A 24,271-nucleotide genomic window follows, 5' to 3' on the forward strand; every position below is an offset into this window, starting at 1 on the left:
AATAAGGTAAACAATCTTGACGTGTCTTTTAATTGAAAAACACATTTTAAAAATAAGTTAGGGCAAATATGTAACAATTATGAATCTAATACGATCATTTAAGTTCCTCTGCTTTCATAAGTAATAGTTACTGATTTTCAATTAAAAGGCATGTTAAGATCGCTTACCTTCTTTCAAGTTCTTTCTTATGCTAAAATAACGAACTACTTATAGGTAGTTATTGAAGGCTGGCCCGTTATTGAAACCTTATTGAAACCTTATACTAAAATGAATTCTGTTTATAGGTGAATAGAATTCATGTTTAGTTTAGGGTAGCCAGTTATTGGCCGGGGGCCAGTTACTGGCGAACTACCCAAGTCCTCATGTAGCTAAAATTAGCAAACAAACAGTAAGCTTTATTTTACTTCGTTTGTGCCTAAATTAGTAGGTAGGTACCTAATTTATTTCCATTTCTTGCAGAACAAACGCACAACTTTATGAGTCATATAGCACACCCCAGTCGATTTGTAAAGTGGTGTTCATTTCATTATTAGTTTTAGCTGCTATACTTTATCAGTATTAATGTTCCTATTTGAAAGTAACATAATAACTTCACCATACTTGAACCCAAGTAGCGAAAACGTTTCATTGACCATACGTATTAACGATATGACTGTCCGATCTAATTAAAATTGCGCAAGACACCCTGCGCATATCTTATGATCCATCTCTTAAACTCACATCTGTATCCATTCTACACCTTTAAAACCAACTATAAACTGTAGAAAATAGAGTTTACATTTCAATACGTCGTTGAAGGGAGATACGAGGTTGAATGTGATAGTAGGATTTGCAAAATGACCGCGAGGCCTCGAATGTATATTCATATATAAAGAGGGGGCGAGATGGTCATAGCATCAGTTGCTCGGTGTCTTCTGGCTATCATACCAACATGAAATCTTTCGTAAGTTTCGACTTTAAGATCGTACAGTGGATTTGGACGTAAAGTGGCAAATATTAAAGAAGTTGCTTGTGACTTTTTACTTCAACTGTGTTAAAACGAAGCGCCAGGAAATTGTGAAAAGCTTTTGAGTCTTTTTTTAATCAATATAACATTTATTCATATATATGGTATAAAAACATGCCAAAAACCAATAAAGAAAAAAACAACTTAAAATTACAATTATACTAAATACAAACTAAACTAAATCTAAAAGAGGCCTCTGCGGCAAGGTCCCCAAGATGCTGGCTGCGTTACCCCGCTGAACTGCCAGACTGAAGCCTTGAGCGAGGTAACTACCAGCCACAGACCAACCCCTATAGACCGAGCTTATAGGACGACTCGCGGTCACCGCACATATGGTGTATAGGTCAAATATAAGATTGCTCACGCGCCACTCCGATCAGTTGCGCCCAAGATTACGACCTGTTAGCAGTGTGCACGAGTCTCAGAAAATAAATCGTAAACTATTGAATTTATTGGGAAATCATGGGATATTGCAGTATAAAATGGTGTGGCAAGTCATCTAAGACTTCTACTTACAAACCAGATGGAATAACATCCCACTGGAAAGTAAAATTCATTATTTCATTGAATAATGTTTCTTGTCCGCGGGGTTCATTTTATACTGGTCACTAAGCAGAGGCGCACTAGTCCGTCCCTTTTCGTCAACTTGAAAATGCAATGTGCTATCCCTTTCCCTTTCGACTAGTGATGTGACGATGATAGTTTCGTCAGTTGCGGAAACTTCGTGCTTCGTTATGCATGCCGTATTGTACCATTGTAGACATAATATGTAGGTAATATGTTTTTAGAATCCTCTAGGCCTACTGCAGCTCGCGGAGGCTTCGTCATCGTCCTTCTCCGTGTGCCACAGGCTTGGTGCTGCTACCGCGGGCCGAACTCGAGTTATTTTGGTGCGCTGCAACAACCCAGCAGTCAAAGATGCAATTTGGAGGAAGAAGACTGCGCTAAAGGGATCTTCAGTTGTTGTATCTGAGTACTTGACACGTGATCGGCAAGCCGTATTTCTCGAAGCCCGTAAGCATTACGGCATGCGCAGTGTCTGGACATTGGAAGGTACTATTTTCGTCAAGGTCTCGGCCGGCAAGACGCGTCGGGTGGTTACGGCGGAGCAGCTGCGTAAGCTGGTCAGTGAGTGCCCACCTCCCGTCCCACAACAAGCTGCAACGACCAGTGGCCTGGCTACGGGCCTTGATGATGATAAGGCTTCAAAGAACCCCAGTGACACGATGACTCGTAGTGCGAGGCGAGCCAAAACAAACTTGAAATAAGCCCATGTTCATTGCGGTAGTGAAGTCCTTTCTTACGTTTTCTTGTTGTCCTACGTGTACCCTTTTATTTTTAATTTCTTTCTAGCACTTTTATAGTCTACCGACATTCAGCATTCAGCGTATTGTAACTTGTTTTGATAAATGACAGCTGTCGTGTTGACATTTGACGGCCGCTGAATGCAGGGTACGTTCGGAAATAATAATGTTGTTTTTGTATCGTTTCTTATAATTTTGCGTGTTTAACTTAACTTTGTTTATTTATAGTAATTTTATCACCTTAGCAATTGTAATGTATATTTCCGAAGCAGTTTTCATATTATGTATAGAGTAAGTCTCCTACAATTATTATTGTTGTGTATTGTAGTTGAGTTGACCGGCGGGTTAAACAGGCCCGTATTAGTTTAGGACTAGCGAGATTATTTTTATTTTTATTAATATTTTATATATTGTGTATAGTATTTATATTCATTTATTTTTATGTCTACTGACGGATGTGACGATTCATTTTACTCTGCTTGCAGCTTGTCCAGCTCTTTTCATTCATTTGACGAGCCGAGTGAACCGGTTACACTAGGTACGTCATTGAGAGGCGAGTTTCATAGTAATAAAAATGTTTTTAACGTATGCCATATAAACGCTCAGAGTATCTTGAGCCACTTCACTGATTTTCATGATACCTTTTCCTCGTGCAATGTACATGCTATTCTTATCAGTGAAAGTTGGCTAAAACCTAGCATACCTTCAACTTCCTGCAGCCTCCCTGGTTTCGTTCTATTACGTAACGATCGAACAGGCAAAGGCGGCGGAGGTGTGGCTATGTATCTTCGAGCTGACATTCCCTATAAAATTGTCGATTCTTCTCCCTCTAATTATTCTGGCTCCATGGAACATTTAGCTGTTGAGGTGAAGCTTCTTGGCGTGCGCATTATGTTATGTGCAGTGTACTGCCCACCGACAATTGATTATTTTTCGTCTCTCGAGGTGCTTCTGTCGGATATTGGTACTGAATGCGCCCATCATATAGTTATGGGAGATTTCAATACAGACCTGCTGAGAGACAGTTCTAGATCGCGCAAGCTAAGATCCGTTATTGTTTCATCTGACTTTTCCTTATTGCCTTTAGACGCGACGCACCACAATAACGACTCCTTAGACTCCTGGTTAGACCTGATCCTCACATCGTCCCCTCACCACGTTTTAAAATCCGGACAATTTTCTGCACCTGGCTTTTCGCGACATGACCTGATTTATGTTTCATATAAAATCAAGCCCCCCAAACTTGAACCAATAGTCGTTCACTTACGTGGCTTTGCACGAATTGATGTTAACAAATTAACTGAGGATGCCGCTAAGGCCGATTGGACGGGCACGCTGCAGGCACCAACAGTTGATGAAAAAATCTCTCACTTTAACTCTCTCCTTCTGAAGCTGTTTGATGCTCATGCTCCGGTACGACCAGTTCGGCTAAAGAGACCACCAGCTCCATGGATTACTAAAGGCGTTCGATTGGCGATGACGAGGAGAGACAAGGCTTTCCGTGCTTACAAGCAGGATCGGTGCGAGGAAAACTGGCGGCTTTTTAAAGCTGCCAGAAACCGCTGCAACCAGGTGGTAAGAGCTGCGAAACGACGTTACATACATGACAACATCTCGACTTCTTCGCCCGCGGACACGTGGAAATTTCTTCGGTCACTCGGGATTGGTAAAACCAAGGCCGATGTCGACTCGCTTCCTTTCTCTCTTGATCACTTAAATTCTCATTTCTCTCAAACTCCCGTACTTAATTCTATAATAAAGTTCAAAACCCTATGTTATATCTCGTCTCTACCTACACCCAATGTTGACTCTTTTACTTTTGCCCCAGTTACGAATGACGAGATCCGAAAGATAGTCATGTCAGTTAGGTCGAAAGCTGTTGGACACGACAATGTGAGTAGAGTCATGATCACCCTTATCCTCGACAGTATCTTGCCCATAGTCACCCATATTGTAAACTCTTCGTTACTCACTGGGGTCTTTCCTTTATGTTGGCGTAAGGCCTTTGTCATCCCACTTCCTAAAATATCAAACCCTAGTTCTCTCAACCATTTTCGGCCCATCTCCATTCTTCCTTTTCTCTCAAAAATCCTTGAGGCAGCAGCTCATAAACAGTTTTCCAAATTTATACACAGCAACAACCTGCTCTCTCCGTTTCAATCGGGATTTCGATCGGGACACAGCACCACCACTGCACTTCTCAATGTTGTGGAAGATGTAAGAAACGGCATGGAGAATTCTAGAGTAACGGTGTTGGTGCTAATTGATTTCTCCAACGCTTTTAATGTGGTTGATCATGACCTACTTGTTGCGACTCTCACACATCTAAGGGTCTCGTCAAAAGTGACTGAGTGGTTCGCGTCCTACCTTTCTGACCGCGTGCAGGCAGTTAAAGCCAGTCGTTGCTTATCTGCCTGGTGTGACCTAAACACGGGGGTACCACAAGGTGGGATTCTTTCTCCTCTTTTATTCTCCATCTTTATTGACCAAATCACCTCCAAAATCCGCAGCTCTTACCATTTGTATGCAGATGATTTGCAACTATACGCCCAGGCTTCTGTGGAAAACATAGATTCTGCCATTTCCCTCATCAACGATGACCTAGTCCACATAGCTGAATGGTCCACCAGCTTTGGCATCAGTGTTAATCCGGCGAAATGTCAGGCTATTATTCTAGGAAGCCATCATCAGCAAGTAAAACTTAGTGCGGTTTCTTTCGCGCCGATTTTGTTTGATGGCACCGTCATTCCAGTAACAAAACAAGTGAAAGATCTCGGCCTTGTATTAGACTCTAGCCTTACCTGGAACGACCAAGTCTCTGAAATAAGTCGGAAGGTTTGTGGTACATTGCGTTATCTCTATAAATTTAAGAATTTTCTCCCAGTAGGTACCAAGAAATTATTAGTTCAGGCTCTTATTTTGCCAGTTATTGACTATGCGGACGCGTGCATGACTAATATCTCTCAGGAGTACCTCAATAAGCTAGACCGTCTCATTAATAATGGCATACGTTTCATTTTCGGCCTGCGCAAATACGACCATGTTTCTTTTTATCGCCGTCAGCTTAATTGGCTCTCCATCCGTCGTCGTAGGTCCCTTAGAATCCTGTGTATTTTATTCTCCATCTTGTTCGAGCCTGCCTCTCCTGGATATCTTAAATGTAAATTCACTTTCATCACCCCCCGTCCAGGATGTGAACTTCGTTCCTCCCGTTCTCTCAAACTTTCGATACCTTCTCACCGTACTGGTTTTATGTCCAACTCTTTCGCCGTTGAGGCAATCCGTCTCTGGAACTCCCTCCCTCTCTCTATTCGACAAGCCCCAAGCAAACCTGTCTTTAAACGACTACTCCGCAAGCATCTTCTGTCAGAAGAATTTAAATAATGTTCTCCGTCTTCTTATTATACAATATATATATATATATATATATATAATTTATATTTATTAGTTTATCTTTGTACATCATATAAGTATTCGTATTTTATCATAATTTTGTAGGTTTATGTTATTATGTTTATATATAATATTTGACTTCTCGGTTACATTTCTCTTTATAAATTATGTATATCCTGCACCAACATTTGTCTCTGTTTGACCCAATGGTTGACTGGTAGAGAATGCCTTTAGGCATTAAGTCCGCCATTTGTACATTTTTCCTGTGCTTGTGCAATAAAGTTTAAATAAATAAATAAAAAATAAATAAATAAATAGGCCAGCGGAGCCGCATGTTATAAGATGGACCTGATGATGAAAGACGTGCGAGGGAACTCGGTGTTGGTTTGTAATAGACATATGTTGTATGGGTTTTTTAGAATCCTCTAGGTGAGCAGTTAGGTCTCACGTCACGAGATTGACCTGATGATGAACTTCAAAGAAGTGCGAGGGAACTCGGTGTTGGTTTGTAATAGACATATGTTGTATGGGATTTTTAGAATCCCCTAGGTGAGCAGTTAGGTCTCATGTCACGAGATTGACCTGATGATGAACTTCAAAGAAGTGCGAGGGAACTCGGTGTTGGTTTGTGATAGACTTATGTTGTATGGGTTTTTTAGAATCCTCTAGGTGAGCAGTTAGGTTAGGTCTCATGTCACGAGATTGACCTGATGATGAACTTCAAAGAAGTGCGAGGGAACTCGGTGTTGGTTTGTGATAGACATATGTTGTATGGGTTTTTTAGAATCCTCTAGGTGAGCAGTTAGGTCTCATGTCACGAGATGGACCTGGTGATGAACTTCAAAGAAGTGCGAGAGAACTCGGAGTTGATTTGTAATAGGCATATGTTATTGGTCCATTTGAATATGTTTTCAATACAATCTTCTATGACCTTAATAAAAGGGACAAAAAAAATTATGATATTTTGGCGACACTTTTTTTCTCGTATCGAAAGAGATTGCGATTCTGAGTGGAAATAATATAAAATTTCTAAACTTTAAAATTCAAGTTCTGGGTACTTTAAACAGAAATGCCCTAATATGTTAAGTAAAATTTTCAGGTACTTTGTTAAATTACTTAATGAAATATTAAATTATTCAATATAATTATTAAGTAAGTTTACTCTAAGTATACTAAATTGGTAACAATTTTACCACCATAAATTTCGGTATCACTAGTAGCAGTACCCACTAACTGTAATGAACATGTCCCATCCCTACGCTTACACGTATCAGCGCGCCATGTTTGAAACGACCAATCGCAACGCCGTGAGCACCCCTCCCGCACCTCACAGTTTGGTGATTTGCGTCGGGAACAAAATGGCCAATATTAGGTTTCTAGAGGCGGTGTTCTGTGCTACCAGCTCTTGGGTCCCCAGTTGCGTCCCTGAGTCTCTTTGGAAAGTCTCCAAAGAGAGCGCTAGGACCCCACGGACCCAGGGTCTCGACGCCGAAAGGGGTCTTAAAAACATGCAAGAATGTTTTAGACAAATATCGGTGTCATTTCCATTCTTTAAATTCCCTTCCTACCATATGAATAAAAATAAATAAAATAAATAAATATACTGCCTTTTTTTTCAAATCGTCAAGCCTGTTAAATTTCGTCAAGGCCTACAGCACTGGCCCTTGATTTTTGCTAATTTAAAGGTTAACCACTGTCTATTGCTACATCCTTGATCACATTTTCACCTTCAACCTTTTCTCTACAGGCTTGCGTCGTCCTCCTCGCGGCCGCCGCCATGGCCGCTCCCGGCACACCGGGGCAGCGCGACAAGCGCGGCTACCTCTCCGGCTGGTCATCGGACCACAGTCTGGACTACGCGCCAGCCGTCTCCTACAGCCTGCACGAGCCGATCGTCACATCACAGCGCAAGATCGTCTCCTACGATAAGGTCGTGCATGAGCCTAAGGTCAGTTCAGAGTCATATTGTTACACTAACGCTGGGTGGGAGTGTTCACTAATGTACCCCGCACAACAACAGTGCCACAAGTTTGTACTTTGCAGAACACGGTTTTATACCGAATTGAATGAGTTTTCGAATGCAAGATATGGTTGTTATGATTGGTGAGCATGAATGTGAGAATAAATCTATCAGACTCAGATCATAAGCTTCTCACGTACAACTTTCCGTCATCTTTCGGCTTTTAACTACGTATAATGTTAAGTGTTAAATAGTGAGATGTTTCATTTTGTTTAGAACTATAGAAAATAAATGTTTCTAAACTAAAATTCCATGCAAAAGCTGCCGAGGCAACTCTATTCCTCATCTTAGAATTTTCCCGATTGCACTCGAAAACAAAAAGGGCAGAAAGATCAGATACTTAAGGAACTCCAATTATAAAATGACCTTATTTTTCCTTAGATCGTGGAGGTAAAGAAAATAGTCTCCGTCCCGAAGGTGGTGACCGTGCCCAGGGTGGTCTCCGTCTCCAAGATCGTAGAGGAGCCCCAGATCTCCTACAGCAGCATCGGATCCCACAGCAGCTTCGGATCCTACGGGAGCATCGGATCCATCGGATCCCACGGTAGCATCGGATCCCACGGTAGCATCGGATCCCACGGCTGGTGGTGAACAACCAACTAATTATAGGACAATTTAATATATTACGTTTAATTTAGCTTTTGTCTTTCTTTCCTCTCCTTTCCTTATCCTAGTCCTATAGGCTTAGCCTTTGGCCTAGGCTTTCCTAGTGGCATCCGGAAGATTGCGAGTCACTTCTGGATAAGATTGGCTCGGGACCGGGATAAGTGGCGTACTCGAAGAGAGGCCTATGCTCAGCAATGGGCGATAAACGGCTGATATGATGATGATTAAAGAGAAAAAGATAAAAAATATTTTATTCAAGTAGGCATATTACAATGCGCTTATGAACGTCAAATAAACCTAAACCGGCTCCAACCCTACACCTCTGCCCCGAGAAATTTAAATCCCCCCTCAATTGGAGGAGGGTAGCCCAATATGGGACCGGCAACAAACTCGGCGGATTAGCTCGGGCTCGCTCTTACATCTTAATCCCATAAATTGGCGTACCTTAACAAGTGTTGTAAATACAAGCGTTATTAGCAAATCTTGATTCAAAACTTGATAGGAACTTCACGTGTTTTTAGATTATGGTAGAGTCAGCAATGTCAGCATCAATAATAATAAATAATTCAGCCTATATACGTCCCACTGCTGGGTACAGGCCTCCTATCATGCGCGAGAGGGCTTGGGCTATAGTCCCCACGCTATCCCAATGCGGATTGGGGACTTCACATACACCTATGAATTTCTTCGCAGATGTATGCCGGTTTCCTCACGATGTTTTCCTTCACCGAAAAGCTAGTGGTAAATATCAAATGATACTTATTTCGTACATAAGTTCCGAGAAACTCATTGGTACGAGCCAGGATTTGAACCCGCGACCTCTGGATTGAAAGTCGGGCGTCATATCCACTCGGCCACCACCGCTTCAGCATCATATACATATATAGTAATTAACGACATTTCGTGATATTATTTTTCCACTTTGGTCTATCATCAGTATCACCCCCCAATACTTTTCCTATAGAAATATATAGAAATATATACTTGGTCAAGCAGATCTTGTCAGTAGAAAAAGGCGGCAAATTTGAAAAATGTAGGCGCGAAGGGATAGCGTCTCATAGAAAATTTGAATTTCGCGCCTTTTTCTACTGACAAGATCTGCTTGACCAAGTATACCTACTATATTTAGAGAACGTTTTGAAAGTTCACAAACTCTTGACAAAACTTAATCTTGTCTGAACGAAAGTCCAAAGTCCTTCATACTATTAAAGACATCCAATAATCAACGCTTATTACCATGACTACGATCCTCCATTAGTGGTTATCTAATTCTCGTCTTAACCACTAGTTATTCCAATTATATAGGCCGTAGTTTAACTTAACAGCCAGCTTAAATCGTTCTAAATAATAAAATAGTTATAGCCTTGTGCTAGAATCACTGGCATGTTTCAACATACCCATATGTTTCGGAGATCTCAGAAACATCTCTAACGATTTCGATGAAATTTGCTATATGGGGGTTTTCGGAGGCGAAAAATCGAGCTAGGTCTTATCTCTGATGTCTCTAATATATCTTTTTAGTTTTTATATCTTTTCCGAGCAAAGCTCGGTCTCGCAGATATTAGGTAGATAGATACCTATAATATGGCATCTATTTCACCTTATTATTCCCATTATTTCCCTAACTACATCGCTTATAAAAACGGAATTACCAGCAGGTAATGATAGATGTTTAATGCTTTAATAAATTCAAATTGCGTGTCAATCAATGCATAAATGCTTAAGAAATTAATTAGATTTCAAGTAGTGGTGAACAATGTGTTGTTTCCTGTCAGACAAAAACCGCGTATTTTACATACAAGACCGAGCGATGCGTGACACGATCGTAAATATAATGCTTCCGTAGGCAGCCACCTGTTAATTTCAATGGCAGGACGTAAATCATATCATTGCGGACCTAGCAGTGGCGGCGCGTCCATAAAAGCCGATTCTCACCGGCTTGCCGGTTTTTGGACGTTTGAGCAGAGTTGTAAAGGAAATATGTAAGCCAAATTAGCCCCGGCTTGCCTATGGACAGGCATGGCTCACTCAGCGATTTCGTCGCTTTGCTACAGGTAGCTAAAAGTACATCCGTTCGACCCCAATTTTGGGGTTTGCCATAAGCCGCGCGTGGCGCTGTCGCCACCTAGCGGCCATATCTATGCTGATCGTGACAGACGCGTTTTGTTAGAGAGTGAGTCTTCTGTACCCAATACTATTATTTATTCTGTGCTATAGATATGTTTGACGCGCCGCCACTGGTACCTAGAACACTGAATGTGATGATTTCATTATCTATTAATTTATAGCTCTTTTATTATACATAATGGTGCTGAAATTAACTATGTAATTACATGCATTGTTTGGTGCCGTTTTCGAAGCACCTTAACCAGTGGCGCATTTACCCTAAGGCCCTGTAGGCTAGGGGCCTAGAGCGACCAGATAAATAATTTTTAGGGGCGGAGTCTAGTGCGGAGAAAGGACCGCCTAGTACTTATACTTAGGTACTACAGGGCCTGGGATCTAGGGCGGCCAAGACTGCATATCCGATTATGAGTACTTGTACGATGTACATAGTGTACATGCGATAGAAAGTCTTTTACAAATTCTCCCGTGTTTGAGTTTGTATGTAGGGGCAGCAGATTTGGCCCAGTAGGCCTAGGGTATTTTTAGACTCACTTGTTTTTAGTCTTGCGACATGTAAAATTCGAATTCGATGATTTATTGTTATTATTATTACTTAACACGCTCCGCGATTGTTAAGTTAGACCAAGAAAGGTCTGTAGCGATTTTAATAACCCACGCAGTGCAAGTGTTATTTCATACGTCAAACTTCTATGAAATTATGACGTATAAATAACACTTACATAGCGTGGGCTATCAAAATCGCTGCAGACTTTTCTTGGTCTTATGCAATTTAGGGGCAAAATTGGTTGCTTGCGCTATGATATGTCCAATTTTACCTAAACCCTAAATGACTCAACAATCACGGACCTACGCGGTAAAAAGTAATTGATATTCACTTACTAAAGCAATGTGGAAGTCTAAACAGCTGTTGTGCCGCAAAAAAGCAATACATCAGCAGCCGGTAGCGAGCCGCGAGTGCCGCGACTGGAGGAAAGTGAACACGCAACGCAACGCGATTAACATCGCATAATACGTTATCATTTATTATAGCCTGCGTTTGGTGTTGAAAAATATAATACTAATTTCTAATATTATATATTGACGTAATGATGACCGAAGAGTTGGCGGCTACCTCGCAGAACGTATCAGCATTGCGATACAGCGAGGAAATGCCGTGCCGGCAGCATCCTTGGTAGGTACAATGCCTCAAGGGCCTATTTTATTAATTTCTCATATTATATATTTTATGTATTGAAATTCGGAGCCTTATCAAAGAGGCTGGCGGATGTGACTGGGGACCGTAGGGCTGGAAGCTTCCACACACAGCGCATTTAGTATTGCAATTCAGCGGGGTAATGCTGCGAGCTATTACGGCATCTTTCCGAGGGGTGATTTTTTTATTGGGTAGGTATTTTGGGTAGGCTGTGTTCGTGTCACAAAAATAGGGATATAAGTTCCCATATTAGTTAGGTCTGGACTTAGTAATTAGGTTTCAAGACGTATTTTATAAAACGAAATGCGGTAGTTTTTGAGTATACATTTATAATATTAATAAAACACTGATTAACATCACTTTCTATAATACTAGACACAACCGCAATAATAACTGCGTTTGATTATTAACAAGATAACTACAATGCTAATAAATTAGATTATTACAACTTAAAAAAAAGATTATTCAGTCTACTAAGTTATCAGTCATTTTACTTGAAAATACTTTGGTGGAGCAAGTAATAAGAAAGTAGATTTTTTAATCTAAGACTAGGCACATTTTTATAAATGCATACAATAAAAAAATAATCGTTATAACTAGAAAAACTTAGTCAATGTTAAAAAAAATTGGCTTTTGTTTTTTTTTTTTTTGTCTACCTACGTTTTAGATTTTTGCATTAGGTATCTTATGTTAAAACTTTTTTGCTAAACAAATAACGGTTAACAAGTGTTAATTATGCAATCTTAACTAACTGTAAAGATCACATTGCTAAAAGTTATCAGTAGGTACAATATATTATGTCGAAAATTCTTATAAATACTAATACGACTCTAATAAATTTAATCCAAAAATGTTCGGTCATCATGAATCTGTCTGTCCTCAGACCATATATTATTGAGACAGATAAAAACAACTAAACGCCACTTTACAACTTCACTTTTTATCTCATTGCGTATTAAAACACAGTCTTAGTCTCATCACATAAGGCACCACTGTATGCAACTCTTTAAAAGCAGGCAAAACACAACACAAAACACTTTATAAATTGATATCAGGCTCTGATCTGCGACTCCTAATCACCCTGTACTTATGAACCCTTATAATCATTGGCTTTTGTTTCTGAGGCCTCTTCACATTCCTTTTCTTTAAAGGCCTTCTAGAATACGTGTATCCTCCATTTCCATTAGGTCTCGCGTAAAGTATCGTTGGTTTTTCTTCTGTTGCGGTCGGCCTCTCGCGCACATACTCTTCCCGGTACGGCCTGTCGCGTACGAAATCTTCTTGGTACGGCTTCGTGTATTCTGCAGAACGATACGGGTATTCTACAGTATACGGCTTAGTGTATTCTACGGGGTAGGGCTTTACGTATTCCACGGGGTAAGGCTTCGTGTATTCCACTGGAGGGGCCGGCTTAACGTATTCGACCGGAGGATATGGCTTAGCGTATTCCATTGAAGGATACTGCTTAGCAAATTCTATGGATGAATAATACTTCGGGTATTCCGGGGGCATGTACGGTTTCGATTTTAGGTGTTCGTAAGGTTTTTGGTATTCTTCGTAAGGTTTCGTGTAATGGCTTGGATACTCGGTTGGGTCGCTTGGGATGAAGTTTTGCTGGTAGTCTGGTTTCGCGTATGCTTGCTTGAGGGACGTGGCCACCGCTTTCTGAAGCTGCTTGGCCTGTTCTAGTGGATTTTCTGAGAGCACGGCTATTATTGGCACCGGACTGCCGAGGGGGACGGCAGCGAAGGCCACGGGCTCGTAATCCTGGGTGTACTCGTTGGCGTACGGGTCAAAGGCATCGCTGCGAGTTTTGAGGACTTGATGGAGGGGCCTGAGAGGCTCAGGGGCGTCGTTGGCCCCCGAGAGAGGCTTTGCGTAGACGACGCATAGCGCGAGGAGGGCTAACGACCGCTATAATAAAAACAAAAGGTTTTAGCTACGGGTCTATCGCTTTCATAAGGTTATCATCATCATTTAAAGTTAGCACATAATTAAACTATTGCTTGCCTAGATTAAACGAAGCTTTACAAAATCAAAGAAACCGGTCAGGTAAATGATAAGTAACGCGCTTTGCAAAAAAAAAAAAATCATCAGGTAGGCCTGATGTAGACCTACTTAAAGATTTTTTAAAGGACGTGCCTATTACGTATAATTATAAATTATAAGGTACAAACAAATCTATATGATTTTTAACAATGATTTCTTTATTATATTATACAAAAACACCAGCATTTTGAAAACGACAATAGGTTTTCAGGGTTTTGTTCAAAACTTCATAAACACGTCATCACACTAGTTTTATCACTCACTACATTTATTCTAATAAATGTACATAAATGAAAGTGCACTCACAGTTTCCATGTCGATGTCCGCGGCGCGCGTCGGCGTGGGCGCTACTGATGCGCACGCGCAGGTTCAGTTTCAGGACGATGTATAGAGCTACCACTACCACCTAGACAGTACCTAGGGCGGTTACATCATGGTTACGTGAGTTATTGATAATGTTTTACAATAGGTAAAGTAATCATTTATTTACATACAATATATATACAGTGGTACAACTAAACGAAATTAATAACTAGCTTAAATCTAAAATAGGCCCCTGAGGCATTGTACCAAGGATGCTGGCGGCATTTTCCCGCTGTACCGCAATACTGATACGTTGTGCGAGGTAGCCGCCAGCTCTTCGGTCACCAGTTACGTCAACCAGACGCTTCGCGATTTCTGCGAACAACTTATGCGCGCTGGGACCCCATGGATACAATTGATTGACGATTGTTGTGTTAAAGTAACAGAATGAAAAAGTATGAATAAATCTTTGCCTAAGCCTATAAATTATAAATTTGAATTGAAAAAGTGAAATATGAAGTAAACAAGTGTAGATAGTTCATGTCTCGGTGTTTATAAATTAAAATGTCAATATGATTGATGTTAATTTGTCTTGTAGTGCATGCCCTTGTGCTTATTACTTATTAATTTGAATGCGTTGGGTTTTCAGTTTTAAGGATGACTCACGTTAGACCGGGCCGTGTCCGACCCGGAGCTTCCGGCGCACAGTTTTCTCTGGAAAGCATCACGTGATCGCCTGTCATGTCATAGAAAAGTAACCTGCCCGGACACGGCCCGTTCTAACGTGAGTCATCCTTTAATAAGCATCCACATCCGTTTTAATGAATTCCAAGGGACTTCGGCCCCGAGAAATTTTATTTGTGGGCATTAACATTTGTTTCATACAGGGGCCACAATTGGTATATGTATGTACAAAAATTACATAGTTATCGTACTGCACTCGTACTGATAATTTTAGTAAGTCTCAAAGTAAGATAAACCATATTGTCTCTCCTGTCACTTATTTCTTCAAGTCAAATTGTCCTCTGTGCTGACGGTTTAATTCGCTCTATACAGTATACCATTAATCTATTTCCTCCGTGCGTCCTCGCTGGCGCTAGTTCAGTTTCATGCTGGTGGTATTATCAGCTCTATACAACTCTCAACTAATGTCATTGTGCTTCCTTCCCGGTACGGCGACATACTAGCAGCAACAATTAACTGATATAGTAGTCTTTAATACATTGCAATAAGGTTGAAAATGGGTTATAAACTTTGTTGATGGTACTCGACACAGTGATCCATTGCCCGTTCCTACTACTAATTACTCATTTTCACTTTATATCGCGTTTTGCTTCCTCTTTAATATAATTACAGTACTTAGTACGTAATATATATGTGACTAGATACCATCATTCTTATAAAGAAAACGAAACTTATCTTCCACAATAGATAGCTGCGATAGGCATTACAAGCGGAATTAAAATGATTATATCCGCAATTGTGTCCCTTTGTTTGACATACAGCGCGATTCGGGATAGAGATTCAATAGATATGAAATAGATATGTGACGTTCCACGACAAAACTTACGTTAACTTTTCCGGATTTTCGTAAGGTTATCCTAATAGAGTATACGTAGGTTAGGTTAGGTTTGTTATATGGCAATCCTGAAAAGTTACGCGTTTCTGAGAAAAACCAAATTATGACTAACGAAAATGTGGACGAACAATTCATTATGACTTAAAACTTAATGGGAAACAATAGAGACCCATCTGTAATATGGTCATCATTACAATGTGCTGTAAATATGGAACAACACATATTTACCAAAGGCAAAGAGAATTTAGTATAGAGGCGTATTGTCAAAGTAAATTTTGTAGTCACAGTAAATTTACTGTCATCTTTCGACACAGGGTTTTAAATTTTTAGTACGCCATTTGACTTTGATCATTGTTATTTCACTGATATGTGTCAAAATTGTTAAATATCAAATGGTGTCGCCGTCGCCATCATAGATCTACTCGAGTATAGGCTAAAGGCAATCTTTTCGAGTACATTTTTAAAAATTTTCAGAGGCACGTTTTTTTTCTTAGATTTTATTTAGCTTATACATATATCTTTGCCAAAGGTATTATTGTATCTATACTAAAATTGTTAGGTATGATATAATATACGCAGCACGCACAAGAACGCAACCAAAGTATGCGTAGCAATATTTACCTACTTGTTTTACAATAATATTATAAATACTAAAGTAATTCTGTCCGTCCGTCTGTCCCCTTCACTTAAACCGCTGATTCGATTTAAATTAATTTGCATGGAAATAGTAAGAGGTCCGAGAAAGGATATTATAATAGTTTTTACCTTGACTATATTAGCAATTTCACTATCTGAAGGTTGTCTGAGAGAGATCGCTGTTTATCAATAAGTCCACCTACTAATGTAAGTATACCTATATATATTTTCTTTATTATGTATCGGTGCCCCAACTTAAGTACCCAAGTTACCATACTTAATTGTATAGAAAAGTGGATACTGTGAAGGAACAGACTGTATCTGATCTACTATTTTTTGTTGCGCACTACAACAAAAAGCATTTTATTATTATTTGTATGTCTTTTCCATATCTCGGGACCATGGGGTCCCGGACCTTTGGGAGGCGTGCGTGGGGCCGAAGCCAACAGCGCAGAAGCCCTTTAAGACAGTTTACTCTAAAAACGCTAGAATCTATATATATACTTATTCAATGGATTGTTTTTAGAGTTCCGTACCCAAAGGGTAAAAACGGGACCTTATTTCTAAGACTCCGCTGTCCATGCATCTGTCCGTCCGTCTGACTGACACCAGTGGCCTATCCCACAAAACTTACAATTACAATTTTACAAGTGTCAAGTTACAAGTTTGTCATAATACAAATGTGCGTACCACAAAATATACGAGTAACAAATTTGTAGTGGAAAATTCTTACAAATATGTTAATTGTATCGACAAGTCTACAATTTATTGTATCACAAAACTTTACATACGCTACATACATTTTCCGGAAAACGTACAAATTTGTAGCTGACAATTGTTTTGTGCTACATTAAATTGTAGTAATAATTATACATATATGTAGAATTGTACCTACAAGTTAACAATTCTCTAAACGTGTGTCGCACCCTCTTGCTACAGTTGTTACTATACGAATACTAGTAATTGCAGCATATTTTAGCGATTCCAACCCTTTGTATACCTACCACGAAATGTTTAGTTCAAGTAGCAGTGATAGTGAAGAAGAATTAATTGTAAGACGTCCTAGGACGTATAGAACACGTATAAATTTAACGTTGTGTAACTGTAACTCATGAACCGTGATAGCTAGACAATTGAAATTTTCACACATGATATATTTCTGTTGCGGCTATAACAACAAATACTGAAAATGAAATAAAAAAATATTTAAGTGGGGATATAACAAACAACAAACGCAGTTTTTTTGCCGTTTTTTGCGTAATGGTACGGAACCCTTCGTTCGCGAGTCCGACTTGGCCGGTTTTTGTTCTGCATGCCAATTTCTATCGCTTATAAATCGGAAGAGGGTGATCCGATCGATTTATTTCGATTAATTCGATTATATCAGCGGTAATCGATTCGTTATATTATCTTTCCGTCAGGTGCGGAAGAAAATATTAAGTACTTACCTGCCTACAGTGCATACCTACTTGACAAGAGGCTGTTAAAAAGCCGCTCCCATACAATAGCAGTTACGCTCTCATTTTAAACGACATGCTTAAATTACATGAAACTTGTCATGAACATTTTTACTTAACATATATATATATCTGCGTAGTACCTGGTACATTCGCCCACATTGTTAACTTTACTGACCATCGGTGGACCATGCCTTTTGTTATAAGGTTCATCGATGTACAGTAACGAGTGTTGCTGTTTGGTTTGTAACTTTTGTACCCACCTACTAGTTTTTTGTTAAAAATTGATAAGTACAAAGAAAATAGAGCGAATAGATAGATGATTTATATGTAAACATAAACAGAAATAGATATAGGTAGGTATGTTACACGAATATTTTATGTAAAATTTCATGTTATTTCAGAATGACAGCGTGTGATCGATGCTTCGGTTGTATGGAAGCGGGCAGGTTATTACACCTGTTTGCCACCATAAAAAAAAATTGTAATTAAACATATAAACAAATTTTATGTGTTTGTCCGACCTCCATAAATGTGGTCCACATTATGTGGATGAACTTGACACTGACTTAACAATTTACGTACAGTCGACGTCAAAAATATGTATACACTTTTGCACCTTACTCCTTTGTAATAAGGCAAAAAGTGTAAACATATCTTTGACGTCTACAGTACAATGTAATACAAACTAGACCCCGTTAAGAAAACTGCACGTTTTCTTACAGACCCACTACGTTTGTACGTTTTACGAATAATCGCGTGTTCGGGAGTAGGGTTACCACATACAAATTTCGAATTTTCTGACAAAATTCCTGATTTCCGAATATTTTTCCTGACATTCATATTTTTTACGACGACGACGGGGTGAGGGGGGGTGTTTCTAGCCGTTAGCTTCCGATTGAGCTGATAGCCGCGTTTTATAAGTAAATAAAAGCCTTTGCCAAGCAGTGGGACACTACAACAGGCTACTAAAAAAAAATATAAAAAGATATTTTTATAAAAAGTCTAATAATTCAAAAAAATCCTGACATTTTCATGTTCCGTCCCCATTCCTGATAAAAGGCCAAAATTCCTGACATGTCAGGAAAATTCCTGTCATCTGGTAACCCTATTCGGGGCCCATTGCGTGATGGACGTGTGTACTGAATACGTGTCATTGATGTCGTGTGAATGAGAATATTACGGCCAAAGAATATAATACTCACTAGGGTTAGGACGGTAAGGCCGAACATTTCTATAGCATCAGCATAACTGCCGTGTGTAATTTGGTAAGTAATATGGCTCTATTGTCGAAGTGTTAGGGTGCGTAGGTACTCAGATATTTTTGAACACGTATGCCGCTTGAATATATCTGATCGTTATGTTATGAAAGTATTAAAAATCTAAATCTTATGTACAAGTGCACACACGATTTATATATAGGACTTAAAATAGTTCAATCCTATTAGCAAAGATATTATTATTCAAAAGTAGGTACCTCTATTATTGTAACAAATCCCGTTTCAGTTGTAACCAGCAGGTACCCTACCTAAATATTAATAATTAGGTACGTAATATCGTATCACTGGACCACAAAATACAACTACATAACATAATCCTTGTTGGGTTGGGTTGAGCTTCTTCTAATCGACCATTTACAAAACGATATGATTTTATTATTATTGACTTGACCATGTCGCTGATCTAGTTAAAATTGCGCAAGTCACCCCGCGCATACCTACCTCTTAAAATACAGTATCTAGAATTCTAGATCCTTCAATCCCATATCTTTTTCAATCGTATGCTCTTAAAAGCAACCTTCAGACGTAAGATATAAAGTTCACATTTAAAACCAACGACAACTAAGACACGAACTTGATTTTGTATGTAGAATTATTGCTGAATGACCAGGGCCGCGCGAATTATACATACATATAAAAGGAGGGGGCGAGATGTCCAAAGCATCAGTACCTCTGTGTCTTCAGACGAATCTAGCAACATGAAATATTTCGTAAGTTTCAACTTTGGGAACATATCGGATCGGAGGCATAAGTCTGCATTATTTTCACAGTTAACATTGATGTAATTAAGTTAATTCGCAATTGAGAAATCTTTAGTTCACCAAATTTACATTTAGACTTCTTTAAACTGGTTATGTAGTTTAAAATCCAAGGATCCGTTGCACCACATCGTTTGTAACCGCAAATACCTACCTATGTTCTCTACGTTAAATGGGAAGTTTTAGTGAACGTTGTTTAGATACTGCATTAAATGATACCTATTCTATTCTATTCCTAAATGTGACGTTCCACGGCAAAAGGTACCTTATGGCGGCTGGCGCTTACGTCGCATAGCGCCGCAATAATATTTGAGCGGCGTTAATATTCGCGTAAGCGCCAACCGCCATAAGGTGGTGGTAAACCTTTACCCGTTTGACGTCACAAATTATTAATTATGTTATCAGCAGTCATTCAAGTTTGAATGCGAACCATTAAGATCCTTAAAAAATGGATATTTTTTCTTTGTTACTTGTTGTTGTTTGTTGTTGTTGTTGTTGTTGTTGTTGTTGTTGTTGTTGTGTGTTAGAAATTCCAATTGAGCTAATAGGAGCTATTTTAGATTTATGCCCTATTTAGACGATGTGAGAACTCGCATGCGAGTTTCATTACATTGCGGTTTTTGATCGGTCGGTTGAATTGGACGTAACCAACAGTCCTCAATGTAACTAAAATAGCATGCAAGTTCCCCGTCGCTCGCCGTCTAAATCAGCTCGCAGTCTAAATAAAGCAAGTTAGTAATTTCTTTTAGTAATACCACTGTATATATCTTGATTAAGCTTGTGCTCATTCTATCTGTGACGTTATTGGACCCTAATAAATTCTACCTTAATATAAGGCGTAATGTTAATCTAATGTCTGCTACATCTAAAATATTAAGGGGAGAATCAGACTGCCTAGACTTGGTGGCGAAAACGACTACCTTTTTTGTTCCCGACAACTACCTACGTTGTCGTAGCCATCGCCTCCTAGATAATGGAACCATTCACACGACTGCACACCAGTACTCTCCAATCGTCCGTTCCCGGACACTCCTTAATAATTTCTTGATTTTCTTATCTTTTGCACCTAACTCCGACTTGTTTGCCGACGAAAGTCATAAACTTTTTAAAGATATTTTACGTTTTTGCGAATCAAACATACAATAGATAATAGGTAGCTTATTAATCGCTTTATTATTACTTAGGTAGGAACTTAATTTTACAGTGCATTGGTGTTAGCTGTAATGCTGTAAAATTTGATTTCAATAAATATCAATATCAATATCAATACCTTTCCAACAGGCTTGCGTCGTCCTCCTCGCGGCCGCCGCCATGGCCGCCCCCGGCGCAGGCCAGCGCCACAAGCGCGGCTACCTCTCCGGCTCGTCTCTGGGCCACGGCCACGGCTACGCGCCCGCCGTCTCCTACAGCCTGCACGAGCCGATCCACACCCTGAGCATCGTTCCGCAGCGCAAGATCGTGTCCTACGATAAGATAGTGCATGAGCCTAAGGTCAGTAGCGTCAGTCTTCTTCTTGATCGGGTCACTCTTGACAGAGCGGTCGTCATTGGAAGTCTCCCTTTGTGACACGTTTGACGGCTCGCCTCCACTCCTCCCTGACGGCTGCGCGTTTAACGCATTCGTGCAAGGGGCCGTCCATTGCTGCCTTTATTTGGTCCGTCCACCTCATGGGCGACCTTCCTCGCGCTCGGGTACCTTCTACTCTGCCTTGCACCACCAAAGTAGAGTCAGTACCTACTAAAAAATTAAAAATAAATTGCGCAAATTTAAAAAATCTAGAACTAATTGCAATGGTAACGCAACGTACTACGTAGGCGAACAACACGCGAACGCGAAGCGAACCGATGCGGCGAGGGGTGAAGCAATCCTTTGATACCTAAAGAAGTGTCCTACGTGGGCGATCTCGTTGCGAAGGCGATTCGCCTTGGGCCCGCGACGCGCCGCGCCGCGCCGCGCCGCGCCGCGTCGCTTTCGCGAGTTGTTCGCTTAAGACGCAGCGTAAATCCGTGGTTGAAAATGAGTCCGCTACATGTTCATAGTTCATATTAGCGACGTTAAAAACAAGAAAAACTCATATAATTAGATGCGTCGGAAATTATTTTTAAAGCTAAGTTTAAAAATGCCAACGCTGTACAGACAGCTGCAGAGAAAATGTAGCCAGCTGCATAATAGTTTGCATGCCCAGTGACGGATTTGCAGTCTTTGCCGCCCTAGGCCCCAGGCCCTGTAGCCGCCCCTTTCCCAGCACTCATCATATTGACTACATTTTGTGTTATTTCTTGTTATCATCAGCGAATTTATTGTCATAATTTGCCGCCCCTAGTATGTTGCCGCCCTAGACCCTTGGGACTACTTGGCCTTAGGGCAAATCCGCCACTGTGTATGCCCTTGCAGTAGGGTGTTTCACTTTTGTATGGAGAAAAAAAACTTGTAATATTTTTTCTGAATTTGCTCACCAATGGCGTCTCCCTACCCTAAAAACTATCTAATTAAATTTTCAAAAGAATCGAAGAACGTTTAGAGGTTGCACAATTTGAAAAGGTAGAGTGAGAACCCCATACATTGCGTGAAAATGAACTATGTTCTAAAATGACAAAAAATAATGAACTGATACTAAAATCGAATGAGAAAACTAAATTTTGCGTCTAAAACACGATAAAAGCACTTTTCCTTTGGAACCAGGTGGAAAAACTGAAAAATCTTAACTAGAACATTTATCGAGTAACCAAAATCCAAGTTTACTACTAATTTTAAAATTTATTTATATGTGGAAGATTCGGTATCACACTACTCTCCGCTTTGATGGTAGCAGCTTAAACCATTTTCTACCCTCCGCTGTAGAGATGTTGGTTATTTGAAAAATCTTTGTTGATGATGTGCAACCTCTAAATGTTGACACATTTTAATTTATTTTAAACGTATAATATTTTTTTATCAGATAGAACAAGAATTCGAGCAAAGTCAGATGAAAATCGAAAATTCGGAAAAATGAAACACCCTACCTTGCAGGCTTGCATACTGAGAAATGGTATTTCCTTAAATACTTTTACCATTTATTTGCAGCTAACCATACCTAATGTTAATAATATCGTTTATACTTATTTCTGCATGTAATTTTCCTTTCCTTTTCATCCTTGGTGGTGACTGGTGACGTGGCCCTTTCGGCCACGACACCAATCTTCTCATAAAAAAAGCAGTCGCTGGCCACTATTTCGACCAAACTGTGTAATTTTTTTTTAAAGTATCGTTTTTTATAAGTTTCTTTTTTTCCCCAGGTTGTGACCGTAAAGAAAATAATATCTGTCCCGAAGGTGGTGACCGTGCCCAGGGTGGTCTCCGTCTCCAAAATCGTGGAGGAGCCCCGCATCTCCTACAGCAGCATCGGATCCCACAGCAGCTTTGGATCCTACGGGAGCATCGGATCCCACGGCAGCATCGGATCCGGGAGCATCGGATCCATCGGATCCCACGGTAGCATCGGATCCATCGGATCCCACGGCAGCATCGGATCCCACGGCTGGTGGTGAACAACTCAACCAAATTATAGGATAATCAAATAATGCAATCAATTAATATATTTTTACATACAAAGTTTCTCTTTCTTTAATTTTTATCGAAAGTCCATTTGGGTATTTTAACAATATGTACCTACTAAAAAAGTTAACTTATAGTTAACCCACGTACTTATTTGATTTTTTAAGAAATTGATAGATGCAAGTATTGGTCCGGTCGATTTTTGATTAATAACATCCAGTTTAATTACAACATAATGAAGATATCGCAAGCCGTCCGTGAAGCGATATTGACCTTGCAGTGTACTTTTTAATGCCTAGGTCAGAGTTACGAGACGCGGACGAGTGTGTGAGGTGTTCACGTAATGTAAGCCACTTTCCATTGGCAACGTGGAACGGGCGCTTCTTTACATGTATACATAGGTCCACTTAAATCAGGCGGTTATTGTACAATTTGCATGATGGTCTTCTACAGTTCGTTTTTTTTAGCATTAGAAAGAACTTGCAAGAAGGTAAGCGATCTTGACGTGTCTTATAATTGAAAAACGCTTTATAAAAATATAAAACTATTACTTATGAAAGCAGAAGAATATAAATGATCGTATTAGATTCATAATTGTTACATATTTGCCGTAACTTATTTTTAAAATGTGTTTGTCAATTAAAAGACACATCAAGATTGTTTACCTAATTTCTAATGCTAAAAAAAACGAAGTATAGTAGTCGGTAGCGGTAGCTCCAGTAGTAGGTAATTTGTACGCTATAAGTTCTTTTTTTAGCATTAGAAAAGAGGTATAGTCAGACCGAGAAAAGTCTGCAGCGATTTTAGTAGCCCACGCAGTGAAAGTGTCATTTTAAACGTCAAACAGAAGTTAGTATTTATAGAATAAATTATGACGTATAATATTTTCCGCTTGACCTTAAGGTTGACTGGTAGAGAATCCCTCATGGCATTAAGTTCACCTTTTGTACATTAAGTTATTCTTTTGTACAATAAAGTTTTAAATAAATAAATATAAATAACACTTGCACTGCGAGGGCTATCAAAA

General features: G+C 39.7%; 3 protein-coding genes across 3 annotated transcripts; 2 read left to right on the forward strand and 1 right to left on the reverse strand.

Moving 5' to 3' along the window:
* The first annotated feature begins 901 nt into the window (after positions 1-901).
* On the forward strand, positions 902-8,360 carry LOC134671426 (uncharacterized). The gene is made up of 4 exons (XM_063529285.1): positions 902-943; positions 7,451-7,651; positions 8,105-8,253; positions 8,290-8,360. Exons 1-4 carry the CDS (start codon positions 932-934, stop codon positions 8,312-8,314), a joined length of 387 nt encoding a protein of 128 aa, XP_063385355.1. The 5' UTR covers positions 902-931; the 3' UTR covers positions 8,315-8,360.
* A 3,934-nt stretch (positions 8,361-12,294) lies between these two features.
* LOC134671119 (adhesive plaque matrix protein-like) lies at positions 12,295-14,076 on the reverse strand. Its single transcript, XM_063528894.1, has 2 exons — positions 14,004-14,076; positions 12,295-13,562 (listed from the first exon to the last, which is right to left on the reverse strand). The coding sequence occupies exons 1-2, from the start codon at positions 14,010-14,012 to the stop codon at positions 12,687-12,689; spliced, it is 885 nt and encodes a 294-aa protein (XP_063384964.1). The 5' UTR covers positions 14,013-14,076; the 3' UTR covers positions 12,295-12,686.
* Positions 14,011-23,237, forward strand: LOC134671607 (uncharacterized). The gene is made up of 3 exons (XM_063529466.1): positions 14,011-14,082; positions 20,992-21,201; positions 22,986-23,237. The coding sequence occupies exons 1-3, from the start codon at positions 14,011-14,013 to the stop codon at positions 23,235-23,237; spliced, it is 534 nt and encodes a 177-aa protein (XP_063385536.1).
* Positions 23,238-24,271: the final 1,034 nt, after the last annotated feature.

Source organism: Cydia fagiglandana, chromosome 15, assembly GCF_963556715.1.
Source record: "Cydia fagiglandana chromosome 15, ilCydFagi1.1, whole genome shotgun sequence".
NCBI lineage: Eukaryota > Metazoa > Arthropoda > Insecta > Lepidoptera > Tortricidae > Cydia > Cydia fagiglandana.